The sequence below is a fragment of the Zonotrichia albicollis genome, chromosome 1 (assembly GCF_047830755.1).
Source record: "Zonotrichia albicollis isolate bZonAlb1 chromosome 1, bZonAlb1.hap1, whole genome shotgun sequence".
In the NCBI taxonomy this organism is placed as follows: Eukaryota; Metazoa; Chordata; class Aves; order Passeriformes; family Passerellidae; genus Zonotrichia; species Zonotrichia albicollis.
The window spans coordinates 16,975,455-16,996,545 of record NC_133819.1 but is presented as its reverse complement, the minus strand read 5'-3'; the positions used below and the strand labels follow the sequence as shown (position 1 = coordinate 16,996,545).

The 21,091-nt window shown below is 42.7% G+C and overlaps 2 protein-coding genes and 1 long non-coding RNA gene across 9 annotated transcripts in view; 2 read left to right on the top strand and 1 right to left on the bottom strand.

Annotated features, from left to right (window-relative positions):
• MYO3A (myosin IIIA) overlaps positions 1 to 16,564 on the top strand; it is a 116,505-nt gene extending 99,941 nt beyond the window's left edge. For 4 of the 7 annotated variants that reach the window (XM_074534705.1, XM_074534702.1, XM_014270694.3 and 1 more), the window contains exons 32-36: positions 274 to 412; positions 9,117 to 9,226; positions 11,733 to 11,773; positions 13,512 to 13,652; positions 15,151 to 16,564. In XM_074534705.1, coding sequence (XP_074390806.1) covers positions 274 to 412; positions 9,117 to 9,226; positions 11,733 to 11,773; positions 13,512 to 13,652; positions 15,151 to 15,265 — 546 coding nt within the window. In that variant the 3' untranslated portion in view covers positions 15,266 to 16,564. Of the gene's footprint in view, positions 1 to 273; positions 413 to 9,116; positions 9,227 to 11,527; positions 11,681 to 11,732; positions 11,774 to 13,511; positions 13,653 to 15,150 lie in introns of those variants that run through there. The other 3 variants (XM_014270703.3, XM_074534717.1, XM_074534712.1) reach the window with 2 other exon arrangements.
• Positions 16,565 to 18,041: 1,477 nt separating this feature from the next.
• The window catches only part of GAD2 (glutamate decarboxylase 2), a 38,637-nt gene continuing 35,587 nt past the window's right edge, over positions 18,042 to 21,091 (top strand). Inside the window, exons 1-4 of the mRNA XM_005480335.4 lie at positions 18,042 to 18,244; positions 18,490 to 18,549; positions 18,674 to 18,826; positions 19,839 to 20,072. Coding sequence (XP_005480392.2) covers positions 18,169 to 18,244; positions 18,490 to 18,549; positions 18,674 to 18,826; positions 19,839 to 20,072 — 523 coding nt within the window. The 5' untranslated portion in view covers positions 18,042 to 18,168. The remainder of the gene's footprint in view (positions 18,245 to 18,489; positions 18,550 to 18,673; positions 18,827 to 19,838; positions 20,073 to 21,091) is intronic.
• LOC141728152 (uncharacterized) lies at positions 19,940 to 20,867 on the bottom strand. Its single transcript, XR_012578933.1, has 2 exons — positions 20,695 to 20,867; positions 19,940 to 20,562 (listed from the first exon to the last, which is right to left on the bottom strand). It is a non-coding gene; the product is annotated as an uncharacterized LOC141728152 (long non-coding RNA).

The following is a 21,091-nucleotide window of genomic DNA, read 5'->3' as shown; positions in this document are numbered from 1 at the left end:
TGTAGAAGCAATTTTGCATCAGCAAAGCACCATCTGCCCATGTGTGTGAACCAATGAGAAGTAGCTATAGGACTGGACTGCAGTGTTGAGTTTCCTATAGGTCTTTTTCTTTTCCCATCTTAATTTTTTTCAAGAAATGAGGAGGTAAATGTGGTAGGGATGTGTACTGCATCCAGTGGAGCAATACCTTTTAAATTAATTCACTATTTTACCTTTGATTACTTTGGAACATGTATACTTATTTCTATAATAATGTAAAAATATATTTTTCAGATATCAAAATTATCTGAAGATTACTTAGCATTGCAGCAAAAACTGAATGAAATGATATTGTCCCATCAGCTGAGACCTGTGATGATGTCCAAAGATAAACAAGCTAATGGCCGGCTTTCTTCTCATGTTTGTCAGTCAGGTAATGTTTAACCTTACTGTTGGCAGAATTTTCATTTGTAAACAGGACTGACAAGAAGCTACTCCTGGTCATGTCAGGGAACAAGCAGATGAGTTAATTCCAGCTTCTCATATTACTCTGGCTGTGTATTTTTGTACTAAGCCCCATATCAGTATGTGTCTGGAACACAGTTTCCAGATAAATACCCACACCTGGTTGGGATTTATGTATTTACCTTTTTTTTTTTTCTTTTGTTTCAGTGCTGCTTAGGATTGCTGAATGAATCTAGATACACTATCACTAAGAATACTTTTATTTGGTAAAATTCCATATTGGCTCTAGTTAACTCAGCTGTCTTTCAATTGTGTGTGCTATTGTTATGATATGGGGCTATGCTTTCAAAACACAACAGTTTTTTAGGTAATATGTCAAACAATTTACTAAAGTTTATGACATATATGCTGAGTGAATTTTTAGCTATCTATAGATACAACTGAGGTTATTCAAAACCTGAAACTCCTACCCATGTTGGTGGGTATGTTGCATGTATTGCATGTATTGTAATTGCATATAAAGTTTTATTAACATTCAGCATCCATTTAACTCACACATTTAAGAGGATGTGATCTCTAGAAATATATTTCAGAGTTATTTATATTCTGGTTAACATGGGCAGTGAGTGAAGGTTCCCAAAATGCAAATATGCTTGGAGCAGCTTGGGTGGCAGTGGGGAAGAGTACTGGGAGAATAAAGAGGACATGGGATTCTGAGCATGCAGATCATTGAGACCTGAGCTCCACCAAAAGGACCCCAAAGACTTGACTGAGCTGCTGAGACCTCTTCTGCTGGAATAGATGTAACAGGGAATTTTCTCAGTTCATGTCCTGGGCTGCAGATGTGGAGGATGAGGGCAGATGTGACAGATAACTGGCTGTGTCTCCATTTGTGTGGCAGGGCTTGTGTGAGCTCACTGCACTGCCTCTGGGGAAGAGCTGGGATAAGATCTAGAACTGTCTCTCACTGCCCAGAGCTAGTTGTGCTATTTTCATTATAACATTGTGGATTCAGTTGTCATGTGTGATGAAACTTCTTTCTGTTCCTATGACTACATTGAAAAGATCTTAAAAGTACTTAAATCCTGCTTTGGAGTCTTCTCAAATGGGCAAGCTGCTAAAATGAGGGTTGGTGTTTACACCTCTTAAGTGCAAACCAGCTGCTGGTAGGTAATCTGTGCAGTTCAGCCTGTTTCCAAGACCAGAGTCTGCAAGAGAAAAGAAATGGGAAATGGAAAACTAAGTACCATGACCTTTCATTAAAGACAGAGCAAGGTTTGTGATTGTCATTAATGGTATTATATTGAATCCTCTACTAAATACTGCTGATTTTTTGACAAGATAAACCTGAGAAATTAAAAATGTATGCTTAGGAAAATACCTCTTGGTTCTAACACATTTTCCAACAGAACCTAGAGAAAAGTGGTAGATAGAGGGAAAGGGAATAAGGGAATATACAAATCCTTGTTTTATCAGTTAAAAATCTCATCATTGCACAAGCGAACCAGGTGAAAATATACCAGTATGTTCCTGCCATGTGCAAAATGCAGTGAAGTCTACCCTTCAACACTGCTATTCATTTAAGTAGCTGTACAGGAGACAAAAGCTTGCCAGGGTTTGTCACCTGTGCATCCAACCCTGCCTACTGGGGTGACCAGCCAGCCACTTCTCTTCCCTTTATCACTGAAGATGCCACACTGCTGTAAAGCCCTGCCATGTCACAGTGCAGAAGCTTTCCAGTGATAAAGTGTGTTAATCTCTCCACTGAAAAACTTTCCTTGGTGTGGAATGTGAACTTTCCTTTTCCACAGTTGAACGTAATTCACATGACAGGCAAACTGGTTCTTTTCCAGCTATGACCAATGCACAAAATAGTGAAGACATTAATTCCACAGTTTGCCTCTAAGCCAGTTGGAAACTGGCTTTATCACAAATCTGCATTGTCTTAAGTAGATGTTTATCATAGCAAACACGATCTAACTAGATGCAGAGAATATTTAAGTAACATTATGCCTATGTTCAGTTCATTTAAGTTGTACTGTCTAAAACACAGGAGTTACCAACATTCTGGATATCGTATTTTCTTCCTCTATGCAATATAGTAAAATGTCTACAAACCCCCGAAGAGTTGAGGTGAGGTCCTGCAGATGGTAATGCTGAAGTGATGCAGGTAGACAAGGTGATCTGCTGCCTTTTTAACAGGGAGGAACCTTCCTATCTCCCTGCCTACATTATGTGTTATAGTAAGATTTATACACATTTATTTACAGAAGGATATGCTTTTACTGCAGCTTTCCCTCTGTGGCTGCTTCTCCTGTCCTACTCTTTTGAAGGCAGGGATTGTTGAGCTTTTGGTGTTCTTTAAATCATCTCGTATTTATTTATTTGTAATTACATCCATCATTTACATTTATTTACACTTTTTCATCAGCTTCACTAGTTATATATGTTGTTTTACAGAATGAATTGCACATGAATTGTATTTTATAGCTAGATAGGAGAGCTTGGCTGCCTTTGTCTGGGGTAGGTGGCCATTGTGCAGTAACACAATATTTTATTACATCTGCTACCCATAGAAGGGGAGGAACTGAGGGGACAGCTGATGGCATACTGTGACAAATGTTCACATTTTTTAAATGGCTTGCTTGTTTGTTTGTTTTCAATAAAAATGCAAAGCTTGCAGTTCAAAGAACATCTGAGCAAAAGGTTAATTTAATCTTAAATCCACAAGGTTAAGTTGTTCTTAAATGAGTTTCTTTGTTTTTATATAATGCAGAAAGCAAGCCACACAAGGTTCCTGGAAAAACCAAAATTCCCCGTGGCTAGAATCTCTGAGTAGTTTATATTTGCTTCTAACATGCTTTCAGCCAAATGTAATGGCTACACCCCAGAACTGCACCCTTGGACTGCTAGTGAGCCTTAGGTTGCTGTGGTGTCAGAACAGATGCACAAATGGCTGCTGTCAAGTTTTTTGAGATCAAAGCCTGAAGTGAAGGGAGTTTGATCATTATGGGAAGAAATTTTTTTCTTTTTTTTTCCTGATGAATCATAGTGCTCATCCCTCTACTTATTAAATGACAGTTCAAGTACAAAATCTCAGGAAGAGAATTTTCTATATTTAGAATGAAATTTACATGGTATGAGGAACCCCAATGCAGCTGAGGACATTTTCAACGAAATGAGGCAATAAAACGAGCAGGGTTTTCATCCAGGATTCCTGCTGCTATAGGCTGTCAAAGCACTATTTACAGGAATTTAATGGTCAGGCTTTGCAAGGAAAAGGGAGCATGTGTAGCACTGGCTGAGCAGAGCAGTATCCACCAGTCAGACTTCCTTCCTTGCAAGTGAGTAGTCAGCCAGGGAGCCCTGAGACGTGGGACTGGAGAAAAATGGAAGGCAAGCACTGCTGGCTGGTGGCTCTCAGCTACAGGAGGGGTCCTTTGGGCACCACGCAGCCAGGATGTAGATCTGTGTTGGGAGTTGCTCAGATCCATGGCAGAGCACAAGGTCTGGGAGGTTGTGGAAGTGGAATACAGCCATTTCCATTAAATATCCTCTCTTGAAAATCCAGGGTCACCAGACTTGGAGAAATGAGAGGTGCTGGAGCAAGTGCAGAGAAGGGCAACAAAGCTGTGAAGGGTCTGGAGCACAATCTGATGAGGAGCAGCTGAGGGAGCTGGGGGAGTGGAGAAGAGGGGGTTCAGGGGTGACCTCATCATTCTCTACAATTGCCTGAAATGAGGGTGCAGCCAGGTCTGGGTTGGCCTTTTCTCCCAGACAGCTGGAGACAGGATGAGAGGACATGGCCTCCAGCTGCAACAGGGGAGGTGCAGGCTGTACATCAGGAGGAATTTCTTCACAAAAAGACTTGTTAAGCATTGGAATGGATTTCCCAGGGAAGTGGTGGAGTCACCATCCTTGGAGGTGACTTTTAAAAAGTCACTTTCTGACTTAAGAAACTGCTGGACATGATACTTCATGCCATGGTCTACCTGGCAAGGTGGTCAAGGCTGGACTTGATGATCTTAGAGGTCTTTTCCATGTTTATTACTCTGTCATTCTGTATTAGTGTCAGCCAGAGACTGAAACTGCTTCCCTTGGTGGGGCTGTGGGACTTAGGTGTGAGAGATCAAACACTGCCAACCTCTGCTGTACACAATCTGAAAGTTCTCAGTCTCTTGCAGTTTCTACTTCTAGGTCTGTGCCAGAGTAATCCCTCTGTTTTTTTCCAGATTGCTAAGTATTTGTAGCCATCAGCTGTAATTTCCAAATCTGGCTGTGTTAAACATCCCATGAATTAAAAATACCTAAAAGTTACTAACCAGAACATTGAAGAGCAGTGCTTTTCTCAGTGCAAATCCCAAACTTGAGTAGTTGCATCCTCATGCTGTGTACAATTAGAACAGTAAAAAGGTATGCACATCAATGTTGTAAGCAGTAATAACTATTAGCTTCTCATTATCAAGTCCTGGAATTCCAGTTGCTGTATTTCCGTTTTTATGGATTACTTTCAACTCCCTCTACAAAACCTAGAAAATTACTGCTTTTCCTTTTGTTTTCCTTCCTGCTTAATTCTGAGCCTGGCTTTATACTTCTGTCTCCCTAAGATGTGGACCAGCTCTAAATCAAGCCTGTAACATTTCACTTAAATTATGTGAAGATGGCTTTGTCTGTTTCTCCAGGTGGCTTAATAGATAGAGACCTTTGGTCCCTTAGATATTTATCACAGCTGTAACCACTATTTCTCCAGCCTTCAGTATGAAATCTGTTGTAAGTCATAGTTAATTTACATTGGCTTCCACAGATGTTGATTCCTTGAGATTGCTGTCTTCCAAGCTTATCATTGTATGTCAGAATGTACAGCCAGTTCAACCTAAAGGGCTGTTGATACTGACTCATCTTTATTCAAACATTTTTTGCTCATCCTTGAACATTTCAAGCACATGCAGCTCTCCTCAGTTCATGCAGTTTGTGGTGGCGTTCAGGATACACATACATATTGTATGCACATTTCAGCCTATTTGGAGCTTTGAGTGAGGGCTAAATATGAAAGTATTAATTTGTTGTAGAATTGAGTGTGTGTGCAACTTAGGTAGGAACATTTGTTGTAGTGCTAAATGAGCTAACTGAAATACTGATGTGAATAAAGAATTTTTCTTAGATTTACTGAACCTTTAATGTTATCTCACAGCCACACTGTTCACATGCCTTTCCTGACCCTTCTGTATTTCATTTATTGTCATGGAGAAGAACTTCAACTTTTATTATCACCCTTGGCTTAACCTCTTCCGTTTGTGTTTTTGGGGGTTTTGACTAACCAAGTACTGACTCGATACACTTGGGAAGTCTGAGGAGGAAAATCCCCCATTTCAACCTGTTATTTAATCTGTCTTCCTCCTGATAAACCTTTAGGGAATGTCTGTGTCGCATCAAAGTTTCCAGTTTCTCCTACACATTGCTCCTAAGGGGGGTGTCCCAGCATTGACAGCACCTCTTCAGGTAGCTACAACAGCAGGGTGTGGGCTGGCAGCAGAGATGGGAGCCTCAGCACAGCCCAGTCCTTGGCTCTGCTAATGACTAACTAGGGTGTAGCCTTCAGCAAGTCTCCATGTGTCTTTGTGCATCTTAGTTACCCTTCTAGTAGGACAGGGGTGGTAGTGCCAACCTGGCACTTCCAAAGCACTTCAACAGCTACTGTGGGAATGGTTTTTGTACCAGTGTTGTAAAATATCAATTTAAATGACTGTTAGAGGGGAAACACTGGTTTTCCTTTCGCATAGCACATGGCCAGGTCTTGCTAAAGATGCATGAAGTCTTAAGGGAAAATAAGCTACAAGAGACTTTCCTATGGAGAGACTGGACTTCAATAAAAACCTTTTCTATGTAATGGAACTCAGAAGCAACATCATTGCCCTGATAATAAGTGAATTATTTCACTCCTCCTTTCTGCTTCATTGCCTGCTGCAGAAAAGAATAGGCCATCTGGAAAACAAGTCCATCAAACTCATCATTTATCACACTTGGGTATTTAATTTACACCCCCAACCTTTAATTTTACTAGGTAGATTATTTCTGTATTTATCAGAAACTAATAAAAAAGCAAATTTTACTTTGTGTTATCCAATGCAAGTAGCTACCACCTCTTCTGAATTTCAGTAGCAGTGAACATGCAAATGTAAGTGCAAGAGGAACTCACAGCTTCCCTTCCTGGTGAAACAAGAAAAGCAAAACTTTACAACTTTACTGTGTAATTTGCAGGCAAAAGTCAGAAATTCATTTTCAGTCCAAATTCAGTTTTTAAAAGGAATGATAGAGGTCCAAGCTTAGAAGATTGCCTGCCCCAACATGGTATTTCTTCCTCATCAATTCTTTTGCACATCTTACACATATGTACAACACAAGAGCTGAGATGAAAAGCTCTTTTTTTACTGAAACCTTTATCATTGTCAAAATGGTATTTTTTGAATGTATAAAGCATATACTCAAGAAGCAAATGCAAAGCACACACACAAGAAGTATACAAGTAATTTCAGTTGGAATAATTGTAATCTAGAATACAATAATGCTTTGTCTGTTTGACATTGATGAATTAAATAATGTAACAGCATACGGTGATGAATTCTTAGGGGACAGTAAAAAATCTTTAGGCATAATGAGAACCTTTTCATTGGGATTTTCCTAGAGCCCCCAAATTGGCTTCATTTCTTTTTTCAGATTTTCATGCAGTCATGATCTCTGACAAAATTTTTGAATGTCCTACAGACAGGGAGTTAGGTGTTTCTATTCAACAGCACTGAATTTTGAGGGGTTTTTTTTAGGGTGGTCTTTCCACTTTGGACTCCAGTTGCGTTTAAAAATAAAATAGGGAAGATATGCCTCTTCTCTCAAACAAATGGAAAGTCAGATAACTCCAGGTGGCCCATTTGAAATACAGCAAGGTAGCAACAACCCACATTAAGAGCCCAGTCAAGCCTGCTGTACCTATTGAAATCAAGGAATCTCACTTATTTTTAATACAGGTTGCTGAAATGAATTTATTTCATCTAAAATTAATTGTTTAACATGTATTATCTGTAACCTGGCTTAGAAAAACACCATTGTTCTCTTAGGTGCAAAATGTTGAAAAGATACTTGCTCATTCTTTACAGAAAAACCAGTCTGCATTTCAGATAAGAAACTAAAACAGTAAATGTAATCATTATCCAAATACAATTTAAATTAACATTATTCATCCTGGCTTCTCTGTATACCCATGACCTTTACAAGCCTTTATTTATCACACATAACAAAAAACTTAAACAGCTAATTTTGCAGGAGTCAACACTGATGTATTACTGATCATTTCTCATTTTAAATTATCGTGCTACCTTACCCTTAATTAAAAATATGTCTGTTGTACATGGGAGAGTTTCTATTTCTATCATGTAAAAGGATTTCTGATGGTCATAGGGGAACAAAATGGTCCTAAAGTCACTTCATGTGGAAATTGATTATATCAGCAAAAAACACTTTAGTAATTCACTGGGATCTAGATCCCCATGCCAACCTCACACCATATTAATTTATGAATGAGGAGATGTTTTTTCTCCTGGACTTTCCTTAGTATATCTGTAATGGGACAAGAACAAGATCAAACCTCACTGGATAATGCAAGATACCTCAGATAATGCAAGATACCTTCACCACCCCATGACCCATCTCTGCCATTGGTGTTCTGCTGCTGTGCAAACCCCTTCTCTTTCACCATGGAGGAATTGCTGTCACCATTAACATTTCCTGCAGCTGAAGGGAAGGAGACCAGGCTCACCAGGCTGTTCATTTGTCCCTCCAGGGCCAGTTCTGTGGTCTCCCTAGGCATTAGGAACCCTGCATTCAGTGTTGTCTCTGTGACAAACTGCCTATGAACCCAAGCACTGTCAGAATTTCATACAGATTTTCAAAAAGCAAATAGCCAAGATATTTTTATTTGACTGCCAGGGAACAGTAGTTCCATTTTTTGTTAAAATCTTGATTTAATTTCTATTAGAGTGAAGGCATTTTTCACATGTTAGTTGAAAGTTTTTTGTAGAAATAGAGACCAGAATTTGAGTACACTAACATAGACTACATAGGATGTGATGGACATGGTCATGCTGTGTTGCCCAGTGGCACATGATTTGGCTTGAAATGAAAAGCCTCAGCAGGATACCTGGAGGAAAATCTTCACTGTGATAATGTAGAGGACAACCTCTGAAACAGAGGCCTAATGCTAGTTCCCTCATTCAGCACCTTAAAGGTTGACTTGAGTCTGAAAAAACATCACCTGTGCCACACAGGTCCCCATTACCAGGCAGTGGCCTCACAGTAGCCATTACACTTCAGAGCCCTTTTCTGAATGTGGAGCATCAGCCCTTTTCAGAAGAACAGGCCTGTGCCAGGCAGACCTCTGGGCTGTTCCAGCCTGGCATTCATTATTATGTGGCATTTGTCCCTGTGGGCAGTCAGGACTCAAATGGATAAACCCATTGGCTGCTGATGAAAATGTCCAAACCAGTTGTTTACTTGAATTACTGCAAGCAGTAAAAGTGACTATGTGGATTTTTTTCTCCCTTTGGTGAAATTCTCTCCTGTTTTTTCCAAAGGTCTCCAGTTCTGTGAAGAAATAAGCGTTGCTGTCTTCTGCTTTTTTACAGTTGTGGCCAAAGTAGAAGACTCTCGCCCGATGCAGAGACCCCCCAGAAGGCCACGGAAGCCCAAGACATTAAATAATCCAGAAGACTCCACCTACTACACTCTAATACATGTGAGTTTAAGAAGCTTCTCTGGGCTAAAACTGTCAGATAATTCCCACCTAAACTATCTTTCTAATTGCCCAATTCCCATTATTCTTTTCTAATGCAATATAAAACCTGTGTCCTGCTGAAAGGAGGCAGGCCACAAACTTTAACTTCAAATAAGACTTGAAATGGAAGTACAGTTACCCAGATTGGGGAGCTATGTCAGACTGGCATTTACTTTTGTACCTAAACACATTTTCATTATGGGCATAAGTAGCATTTGCATTTTCAGTACCCAAATCAAGTGCCCTGTCGCCATCATTTCTTTGTAAGTCACAGGAGAGAACCAGGAGAGGCACAGGTTTGTTTGGAGCTATTTTGAGCGTCTAAATTAGTACTTGATCTTGCAGAGAGAGCAAATACTAAAATAAGTTGTATTAGTATGCACACTGTAACTTCCTTTACAAATGTGTCAGATTGTGATTATGAAGGCATTGGCAAACACCAACAGCTCAGGAGACTAATGGATTTGAGTGTCGCTATATATAGCCTTTGGTCCAAGTTCAGAGACCGAGTGCTGCTTTCCCCTCTTGACTTCAGTGCCCTTAAACATAGGAAAAAAGGCAAGAAAGTAAGCAGAAAGAGTGAAAATGTAAAAGCAGCTCAGAAAGCACTTCCAACAAAAAAAGCAATTAAACTGATTTGCTCGAGGTGCCTGTATCTTAGTGACCTATTTTAACAGCCGGTGAGAAGCCAGCTAATAAACTAACCGTAGCAATTGCTTCTCCTTTCAACAGAAGGTGTCACCAGGGCCTGTAGGGATGGTTGTGTCTGGCATACCTAAAAAGACAAATACAGCTATGTTTTATTCTGGAACTCTGGAATAACACAGCTTTGGAACAGTGATATTCTGAAAAGAAATTACATTCTTAAAAATAATTTTGCATGTACTAACAAAATTTGTTTTGTGAAAGCAAGATTGTTGATAGAAAGGACTGAAATTAAAGGCATTACACAATCTGTATTCAGAAATTTTTGAGAAGCACAATTCTGAAGCAAATGCCTATTCAGGAAATTAAGACCATAAGGTCAGGAATATAGTATTTTCTGAGAGCTAATTTGTTTCATGACCAGCTCCGTACCAGAAAACAGCCATGGTATCAATGCAAACAAAAGCTGCAGTAGTGCCAGAAGATTTTTAATCAATGTTTTAGCAGCAGCTTTTCAAGATATTAATCAATATTAACTTCAATGAGTTGTATTTTCAAGAAGGTGTGAATAAGAGAAACCTTCCTGACATGAGGTTCACTGGTCAGGGTTCAACATAAATATCTATACACTGAAGCTTAGAAAGGAGACCTACTAGTTGTCAAATTCTTAGACCTTGGGTAAATCATTAAGCTCTAACTTTAGATGGTAGTCAGCTTTAGATGGTAGTCAGCTTTCCCAGCTATTACAGATTTTCTACCTTGTTAAAAATCTCTGTGATCTTCAGGCATTCACAGATTATTATCAAGCGCAAATCATATGAATGTGAAGAAACACAATATGAGTGCATTTTTTAAAAAAAATTCTCTATCTTTTGCAAAATCAGATATTTCTCTCACATCATGCTATAGACATTAATTAGACACCTTACATTCTCACACATCTCCTCGCATATCAGATGACCTGCAGGAGTATATAGGTATAAATGAAGCCTGACAATAGCCCATTATTTATATAAGGCATTAGAATTATATTTCAGGGTATATTTCTTTAAATCAGCCTATCATTTTGGAATTATATGCCATGTTCATTTGCCTGCATATTGAAGTCCATCAGGATTTCTGATTCTCAGTGACTTTACAGTCCCAGTTCTAATATGCTTTCACTCATTTGCAAGAAACACAGTTAAGACCACTAAAAAACACTGCCTTTGAAGTATGACGTGTTAGGTGCTGCAACATAGCATTGTTTTGGCTGTAGGGATAGAACTCTATTAGAGATAAGAAATTATTCACACTCCCTATAAATCTTGTCTCCTCTACATTTTTAGAAATCTTTTATCCTAAAGGTTCTTTTGTCACCTATGATATTGTTTTCAAATGGGGCCTTTGTCCATTTTATTCTACTAAACCTGTGTGAAGACTACGTTGGCATTAATGAGAACAGGATTATGCGTCCTCCCACTGCATTGTTTCTATTAATGGAAATTCTCATGGCATCACAGTAAATTTGCCTCAGTGAGATAATGTTGTCAACTTCATTAAAACAGCTATAGCTATTTGAAAGTTTTAGATCTCCTTTTTCTGTTCTGATCATCATTACTTTGGCTTTTTTTTCAGAGTATGGCAACAAATTTGGGAGCAACAATGGTAATCTCATTCACAGTCTCAAAGGTTCTTAAAAGAGGGTTTTCTGGGACATTTGCTCATTTTCTATCATTTCTTTTACTGAAAAATATACAATACTCTCCTACCTAACATCAATGAATTGTATGTTTGCATAAGCTTTCCTTTTAGTATTTTTAATTACTTTTTATTTTCTTAGAAATCAATCCAAGATGAAAAACGGAAACCAAGAAAAGAAAGGTAATTTTTTTCATTATGTCACTATTGTCACTCCACTACTTTAGAATAGTTTTTAGCTGTACTTCAACCAGGAGAATAAAGCATTGAAAAAAGAATGATAATTTGGTGATTCACAGGGGGACATGTATACAAAGTTAAAATGCAATTTTCGTTGACTAAAATCCATTACAGAATTCAGCTTTCCTAAAACATGGTCCTTTACCATGGTAACACAGGCATTATAATAAGATAAGGTCCACATCAAAGATAGTTCTGACACAGAAAATAATTGAAGGTGCTTAAAATTCTAGTCAAAGCAAATGGGCAACCAGTTCTTTTTTGTCAGCAAAAATACAGATTGTCAAAATTTTCTCCTAAAAATATATGAGTGTCTGGAAATAGATAATAAAAATTTAAAACAATCACTATGAGTAACAGCTAAAGAAGAGTAGCCCTTGAAATTTGAACCAGAAGTGTTTTCTTCCCAGTGTAAGTAGCCTATTTTGATGAATCTCTGCAGAAAAGAAGGAAGCAATAGGTATATTATGATATTCCTATTATACACACAACATAGTATCCATATCTTAGATCCTTATGTGTGCAGCAGACCTGGTTTGCAGCTCCTGACATACATCACAGGTTTATTTTATTTGTGTGTCTATAGTGAGGCTTTCCTGCTGCCCCCTCAGTGGCAGTGCTGTGGCACCGTGTGCGAGGCAGCCTGCTCACAGCTGCCAGATGCATGGGCTCTCTGCACTGGCCTCAGCTCAGTACAAACTGTTGCAGAATACAAATTCCCTGGCTAAAATATGTATCTTAGAGGATGTTTCATGACATTACATTTATAAAAATATGCTCACAGCACTGAGCTTTATTCAAGCACAGTTTAAATTGCACTCGGTTATGCCGCAGCTTAAAGGATTGACCTTATATCCACGTCCCCCATGTTTGGTCTCTTTCAGCTTTTTTTCTCATGTCATTTGGATCCTAAAAAATTTCACACCTATTGACTCCAGTCTAGGGGGAAAAAACCCTAACACACCAAAATCTCGTGTTTTCTCTCATTTGCCTCAGTTAGGTTTCACTCATCTTAAATCTAGTTAACCAGTTCCCTGACTGCATCTTCTCTCATATGCTGACTCCGTATTAGTGGAACATAGCAAGTGAAATCAATTAATTACTTCTGGTTTATAACAACGTGAGGATTGAATTCTGAACTTCTCTATTCAGTTTCTTTTTGGGATATTCTTTCTTTCCTTAGCCATTCTAAAATGGATGTTGGGATTGATTTTTTTCTGAATGTACAATACCCTGGATAGCATTCACCTAACAAAATAAGAGATATCTGCATTATTGACACCCATATCTGAACTAGTTGCTTTACCTTGTCTTTTTGCACTCAGAGAAAAAAATACTAATATTTAGGAAAATTATTCATCTCTTGCTCAAAGAGACATCTAAAATAAACCAGATTAATTATACCATAAAAATGCCTCTTCACTGAGTCTAATGGCAAACCCCAAAAATTTCAGTTGTGTCTCCTTTATGAATATATAAAAGTATTTAGCATTTCAAAATTCTCAATATCTATGTTGTACAGCAGCCACACTTCAGAGGCTGATTTTTTGTGCCTACATATATTTTTTCTTAGATCTTTGACACATAAACAGAATAATGATATTTGGCTGCCTTGGGTTTGTATGCTGAAAATAATATCGAAAAGTGAAACTGTTAACTTGGTGTTCTTATTCATTGACAGTCTGAGCAAAGTGCTAGATTTAGATATCTACTACCAAGAAATTTCGTCTACTGACTCCAGCTCCAAGGACAGCAGTACTACCACAAGGAGGAAGAGATACCCAATTGAGCGCAGGACTTCCATTTTACGAGCTACTGAGCGGTAATTCAGACAAAACAGTAATGGGAAAAAATAAACATTATCCTTGTTGACATTTTCAAAATATTAATAAAAAGAAAAGAAATGCACTTTCAAATTACACATAAATCTATTATTTTAGACATAAAATTTTGCAAAACTCTCTTGCAAAACATATAGCTAAAATTTCCCATCTCAAAATGGGAATATCTGACATATTCCCCATGCAAGAGGGAGAAATTCCAGTTCTTGGTTTCCCAAGAGCCATATGGACAGACATTCTGCATTTCTGATCTAAAATAAAAATAAAACTGATGCAGAACCTAAAAACTGTATTTCTGGTTAGGTTTTAAGTGGGGTGGATGTGCACCAGACTTTCTGCATGTTTTCTGCAGGTAGGACTCCAGCTTGACTGCCTCCTTCTCCTGCTGTCCTGTGGCAGCACAGGTGTCTGTAGCCTGCATGCACCTCGCCAAGGTGGACAGCCAGGAGAAAAACCCCAAAGGGAGGGTTTGCTCAACCTCCCCTCTTCCCACATAGACTTCAATAGAGGGTAACCACTGCCAGGCTAAGGAAATTAATATTCTCACTCTTGCCAAGGCATTCACATACTACACATGCTAACACACATCTATGTATCTTGATATAATTGTATCTTCTTGCATGTTCCTAAATGTAAGAAAAGCTTGGAAAACTATCTAGCTCAAAGTCTTAAGGGAAACGCCAAGCCTGGGATGAGCACTGAATTTGAAAACACATCTGTAATAATAAAGGAAATGTTTGTAAAACATTCAGAATGTAGAAAGTTTTGTGCACCTTATGTATTTAATTTCTGGTCTTTTTTTCACATAGTATCTAAATTAGCCATTTCAATCTACTTCAAGAAGTGAAGCATTGAGTACTTATTATTTAGCAGTTTACCTTTGACATTGGTATAGGACCAGTAGTGGGGGCACCTTAAGTGCAGAACACTACAAATTTTTGTAACTATTTTAGAGTAATTTACTTTTTTAATAATTGTCTTTTATGTTTAATCTTGCTCCATGGTAACAGCTGATGCCACATCACTATTCCAGCCTGTCAGAGGTGGCATCCAAAATGCATCTTGCCTTCTGAAAATAAAATGAAATGAGATGGATGCTTACAGTGAACTCCAAAGGCAGGTTAAATACAGAGCAAACAAATTTATGTCAACTCAAAATCTGGTGCAGTAACCATCAGGCAAATGCTACTGAAAAGCATCCCCACGCTCACAACGTTTTTATGTCCTTATATTGTGTCCCCTTCATAGGAGAACATGTTGTTCTTCTGTGTTCATCTGCTTCTAGCATATAATGTGTTTGTTCTGAGGTGCCTGTTTTGTGCAGCACAGGAAGAGGCCTAGCAAAGTCAGCTGATTTTTTTTTCTTTCTCCTTTTATTTTTCCCCCACAAGGGTGGAGGTTAAGCAGTCGATTAGGAGTGTTTGCCAAGGTAAATGTTTTGACTTTAATTTCTAAAACACTTCTGTGCTTAATCCCCAGGTCGAGGGTTGCAGAAAGACCCCTGGAAGAGAGCAAAGCCGAAGATAATCCCTATGACTACAGACGGCTGTTGCGGAAGACCTCGCAGCGCCGGCGCCTTATCCAGCAGTTCTAGCTGCTGCTGCTGCTGCTCCTGCTGCCATTTGGCTTTTATTAGCATAATTGTTTTTTATCATTTTATACCATGTGTTTCCTTTTTTTTTTTTTAATCTTCAATGTTTCAAGTTTATGTGTGTGTTCATGTGGATGTGAATTACTGTGGTTTACAGCCCAACACCACTGCAAAGGGACACTGTCAGTCACCTATCCTATTCTTCCCTAAGAAAAAAATCAGCTTTCTTTCATGTACCATTGCTACATCCTAAAATTATTAAACAGCTTAAGTCTTGTTTACTTTCTTCAGCGCATATTTCTTTTTTTCCATTCCATCAGTCTCACCCAATCAAAAAAATAATTTACTTTATAGTTCCCTAGTTAAGCTTTCTAATTTCCATATTCAACTTCAGAAAACCTTAGTTATTGTTTCTAATAAATTGTTTCACAGGAAAAAAAAAATTACAAGAGCACCATGGGGGAATTTCTGCTTATTTTAGTTTACATTGCTTAAATTTTGGGATGACCTGTTTGTGGCAAGTGTCCCTCTAATGAAAATGTATACAATTAACTGGATAGCATACTATGGCAATTTATTTCATTATTGACTTTACTGTAAAGCTAGTAGCCAGTTTTAAAGGTCAATATCATGTGTATAATCTTTATGTTGGAGATGTTCATTTATGGGAAGTATATCCAGCCCTCTCCTCTGCCTCTGAGCTTTGTGACTAAGTGATGAACTTCTAAATCATGTTTGCTTTGTTCTCATTTGCATTAGATTTTTAGGAATCTTAATCTCTGGGGTACCAAGAAAGGAATAGAAATACACTCTCTGGTTGATTGCTGCTGAAATGTAATGATCATTCTTAATCAGTTCCACTAGAAATTAAATGAAAATAAAAGCAATAGCCCCAGTGTTCAAATTTCCCCCTGATTCCGTATTCAAAAGACCTTATTTCACAGAAACCACACAGATAATTGCAGCGCTTCCTTTCAGGATTCATAATTGCGTGTTCCCAGCTGCAAAGCAAGAGAAGGCAAATTTCATGATGCCAGCATAAAGGCCTGATCCTACTCCGTTCCTCAGCTCTCCTAAATGTGACAATTGGCGGCAGCAGTCAGCCACAGGGGCTGGGTTTGGCCTTTTCCCCAGAGACAGATAACCATGGCTTCCTGATCTGTGACTAGCTACGAGGCTGTGCACTGGATTAAAACGTACTGCAATGTAAAATTTGCTATAAATTGTTAAAATTTTGAAATCTGTTCCAAAGTTGCTTTGTCATGTATTAATACAACAGTAAATAAAAATGTACAAAGCAGAGATACGGTTGATTGTGTCTGAATTACACCCAGAACCAACAAAACACTGTGGACTGGGGCGTGAGTGAGCAAGGCAGGGAAGGGCTCACAGCAGCCTCTGGCCATGGAAGGCTGGAGTTATTGTCTGTGTGCAAGCCAGTGTGATGTGGCAACTGGAACAGACTGTAATTTCACACCAAGAGATGCCTGGACTGGTTTTCTTCTGCTTTCCTGCCACAGCAGTGTTATAAAGCATTGAGCCATTTCTGTGAGGTCTCATGGTGGGCAATTCTCATACCCATGTGGGTGCCTACGAAAAGCAGAGAGATGCCCGGGGCTGAGCACAGGGCCTGGCTGCGAGCAGCGCGGGGGCCCTGCGAGCCCAGCTGTCCCGGCAGAGCCACACTCTAACCTGCTGTGGTCCCGCCTGCCTCCCTCCAAGGCCAGGGCTCGAAATCCCTCCTGTGCCAGAGGAGAGGCAGCCGCGGCCGGGAAGCGCTCCCGTCAAGATCCGGCTGGGTGGAAAAGGGAGCTTTGGTTGCCTTCAGAGACGTCGTGAAGGAAATAGGAACAGTTGTTCTCGTGCTCTTCCCGTCTGGCCCCGTCTCTGCCTCCTCGGGGCTGGAGCCAGGATGGCGGTGCCAGCAGGGTCCCCAGCCGGAATGTCGCAGGAAGCCCCCGGGAGCGCCCCGGGGCTCCAGGGACACGCGGGGGCGGCCGCAAGGCTCCTCCAGCACGTCCGAAGGAGCCAGGACGCCCCTGCCTGTCCGGGAGCAGGAGGGACAGCGGGAGCCCAGCCTCCTCGGGCCCCTCCAGCGCCTTCTCCGCGCCGGCCCGGCTCGACAGGGCTCCCGCCGTGGCTGTGGCCGGGCCCATGGGACGGCGGGGGCTCGGGGGCAGTCTGTTCCCCACCCCGGGACCGCCGGCGGCACGGGCAAGTGCGGAGGTGCCCCGGTGCAAAAGTGCGAGGTGTGATGGGGGGGGATTTCCCTTCGCTTTGCATTTTAAAGGACTGAGGACACTTCCCCGTAGTGTCAACCTTCCCCTCGATGTACCAGGCTGGACCACTGCGGCCACGTACGCCAAGACTTGGAAAGCTACCATTCCACTCCGCCCAGCGGGCGGCTCAACCCGCCTCGCCGGGCTGCGGCGCATGGACGGTCGGTGGGGTGAAGGCGGCACAGGCACCCTGGCTCGCCTTCGCCCCCCAAGGCAGCTGCAGCCCCAGCTCAAGCAGCGCCCATAGCTCGGGTCTGCCCCGAGTGCCAGCGTCCTCCCACCGCCGCCCCTCGCTCCTCCGATGCAGCAGGGAGCGGACACGCCTTAGAACAGCCGTCGCCGCCGGCCGCCTCAGCGGGCACCTCCGCCGTCCCGGGCACGGCGCCTGCGGGGCGCGGCCGCAGCGGCAGCAGCAGCAGCAGCAGCTCGGCGGAGCGCACCCCGGGGGCGCCCACGGGAGACGCTCCCACCCACGCGTGCCCGGGGCGCTCCCGCCCCTCCGCCCGCCGCCGCCTGGCGCAGCCGCGCGCTCTTACACACCCGCACCCTCACACTCACGCACACTCGCTCGGGCCGCCCGGGCTGCACATCGCCGCTCCTCGCCCGCCCCGCCGGTTCGCCTCCGCCATGGCAAGCCCCGGCTCCGGCTTCTGGCCCTTCGGAGCCGAGGAGGGCTCCGCCGCCGCCGAGAGCCCCGGCACAGGTAGGAGAGCGCCGAGCGGCCGGGCGGGACCGGCCCGACGGAGCCGCCGTGACAGCGCTGCCCGGTGCCCGGAGTCCCCCGCTGGATCGGCGGGACGAAGCGGGGTCCGACGGCGACTCGAGCCCGGGCCAGCGCCGCGGGGCTCGGCGGGGCAGGCGGTTCCTGGGGAGCGGGACCGGGGGTCGGGCGAGACGCCCTCAGCCCACTCCCGCCCCACGGACCCGCCGCTCGATTTTCTCTTGCAGCCAGAGCTTGGTGTCAGGTTGCCCAGAAGTTCACGGGAGGGATCGGAAACAAACTCTGCGGTAAGGGCAGGGAGGCCCCGGTAGCGCGCCCCGGGAGCGCCGCGGGACCTGCCCCGGGCCGGGGGGGCGGGGGACGAGGGTCCGTGCCCCGGTAATGAGGCCGTGTGTCCGTGTCGCTGTCAAGCCCTGCTCTACGGAGATGCCGAGAAGCCCGTGGAGACCGGAGCCAAGGCAGCAGCCCCGGGGGTAGCGGAGCCGAGGCCGACCTGCACCTGCGACAAAAAACCCTGCGGTTGTCAGAAAGCCGACGTGAATTACGCCTTTCTGCACTCAACAGGTAACGGCGCTCCCGGGGCAGGCTGCTTCTCTAAAACTAACGAGAACAAACCAGCGGCTTGGTCGGGAAATCGCGCCCGCCCGCGTTGCGCGGAGGCGTGGGGGGTTCGGCGGTGCGCGGCCGAGCTCTGCGCCCCCAGCCCTGGTCCCCGCCGGGCAGTTCTCAGATCTGCAAAAAATCACGCAAACAAAAAAAAAAAAATCCCGAAAACAAAAACCCAAAGCAGTAAAATCCCGTGTATTGGAGCCCGCGGCTTTTTCTTTCTAAAAGGAGCACTGAAAGCATCGACCTTCTCATTGAAGACCCTGCGATGTAATTAAGGTTGAAAGGGAGGAGGGAGATAGAGTGCTCTCCTACTCATTTGCTTTAATTCGAGATATTTTTGCACTTCATCTTTTCTGACCTTGGAGGTGTCGTCTCCTCCAGTGAATAGTTCCCAGCTCCCCGCCGACATGCAATAGCCAAGGACTCTCCCGTTTGCTCGGCAGCCCGGGACCCCAAATTAGGGGCTTCCACTATAGTCTGGTGTGACTGAGCCATCGCTCTTAAACAAAAGCTCTGTGTACACCAAGACCCCGTGCAGCATTGTCTCAGAAAAAGGCATTAAATTATCAACAAGTCACTGGCAGAGGAGAGTCACCAAGAAGGTATTTTATTGCAAGGCAAATGACAGTTTTAAAGGTGCTGCTTGTAGCATTTGTTGCTCAATCTTTATTACCTGTGAGATTCGTTTTCCCTTTTGTCTTGTTTCCCTGCTCTCACTGTCTTAAAAATTAGTCTGAAATACACTGTGGACAGAATTGGCCAATTTAGATAGGATATTAAATCTTGTTGTCTCTCAGGACATTCCTCGAAATACAACCTTGCCAATTTGGTTATTAAATGAAAACAAAACCTATTCTTATTGACTACAGTGTAAAGATTTTGTAAACACAAATGGGAGAAGGCTTTGTTCAGAATCTATGCATGTGGTCATAAAACGAAGTTAACTTTTAAATTTCTCCATTCCCAGATCTTCTGCCGACATGCAATGGAGAAATAACTACTATGTCTTTCCTACAAGACGTTGTGGACATTTTACTTCAGTATGTGGTGAAAAGTTTTGATAGATCAACAAAAGTTATTGATTTCCATTACCCAAACGAGCTGCTCCAGGAATATAACTGGGAACTGGCAGACCAGCCACAGACCTTGGAAGAAATTTTATTGAACTGCAGAACAACTCTGAAGTATGCAATTAAAACAGGTAATAGCAATGCTCATTTTCTACCTTCTATGGTCTCATCCATTGATTAAAGGTGTCATTTCAATTTAGCTTGAAACGTTAAAGATTGAAGCAGCGACTGTATTTTGTCAGCTCCAAGCAATTTCTAGCAGAGGCAGAAATCGTTTTCCAAAATGATAAAGCACTCCAGCAGCTCCATCTCTGTAGCTGTCAGTGCAGCCTCGCACACCCTTTCCGATTTGAAATTAATGCGTCTGTGCGTCGGAGTTGCCGAGTGTGGCACCGAGCACACTTTGCACACCTTCTCCACTTTCTGCCGTTCCTTTTCATCATTTCCCGTGTGTTGTCCCGGCCTTTGCCTCTTGCTCCCGGCAGAGCGGGGTGCGGAGCTCGGGCCGAGGGGAGCCCATGCGCGGGGCCAGCAGGGACCAGCCCATTTAGCAGCCGAAATCACAGCAAACGGCCTGTAAATTCCAGCTCCGAGCGGCCACTGCCGTGTCTGTCACTTCGCCTGCAAAACATAAAATAAAAAGAGAATTTAGCATAACCTTACACAGAAATATCGAGGATTTAGTTTCAACTTTATGCTCAAGCAATAAAAGCAAAGTCCGATTTGTTTCAACAGCCATTTGTTGTTTTTCACCGGGGAAGGCAGCGATGGGTGACTCCTCTCTGCCTGGGATCCCCGTTAGTCGTGCCCCCGTGGGCTTGGTGCAGGGAAGGCGGCGTGGGGCTCGCCCAGGCGTGGGGCTCGCCCGACTCCGCTCCGGGGCCGCCTTAAACCGCGGCGGAGCGGGCGGAGAGCGGAGCCGCAATTACGGCTGTCATCGGGAAATAATAGGGGTCCGGAGAGCTCTTAGCGGGAATTTGAATTACTGAGAGATTGCTTTAAAATAAATGTGAAGCAGTTTACTGAAAGAGACAAAAGGCTGATTTGTGACTAGAGGCTGAGAGGAAAACAAAAAATCTCAGGTTTTGAGAAGAGAACGGAACAGACTGATCCTGGTAAAGATTGTGAAGGATCTGTGTAATCCTCCTAG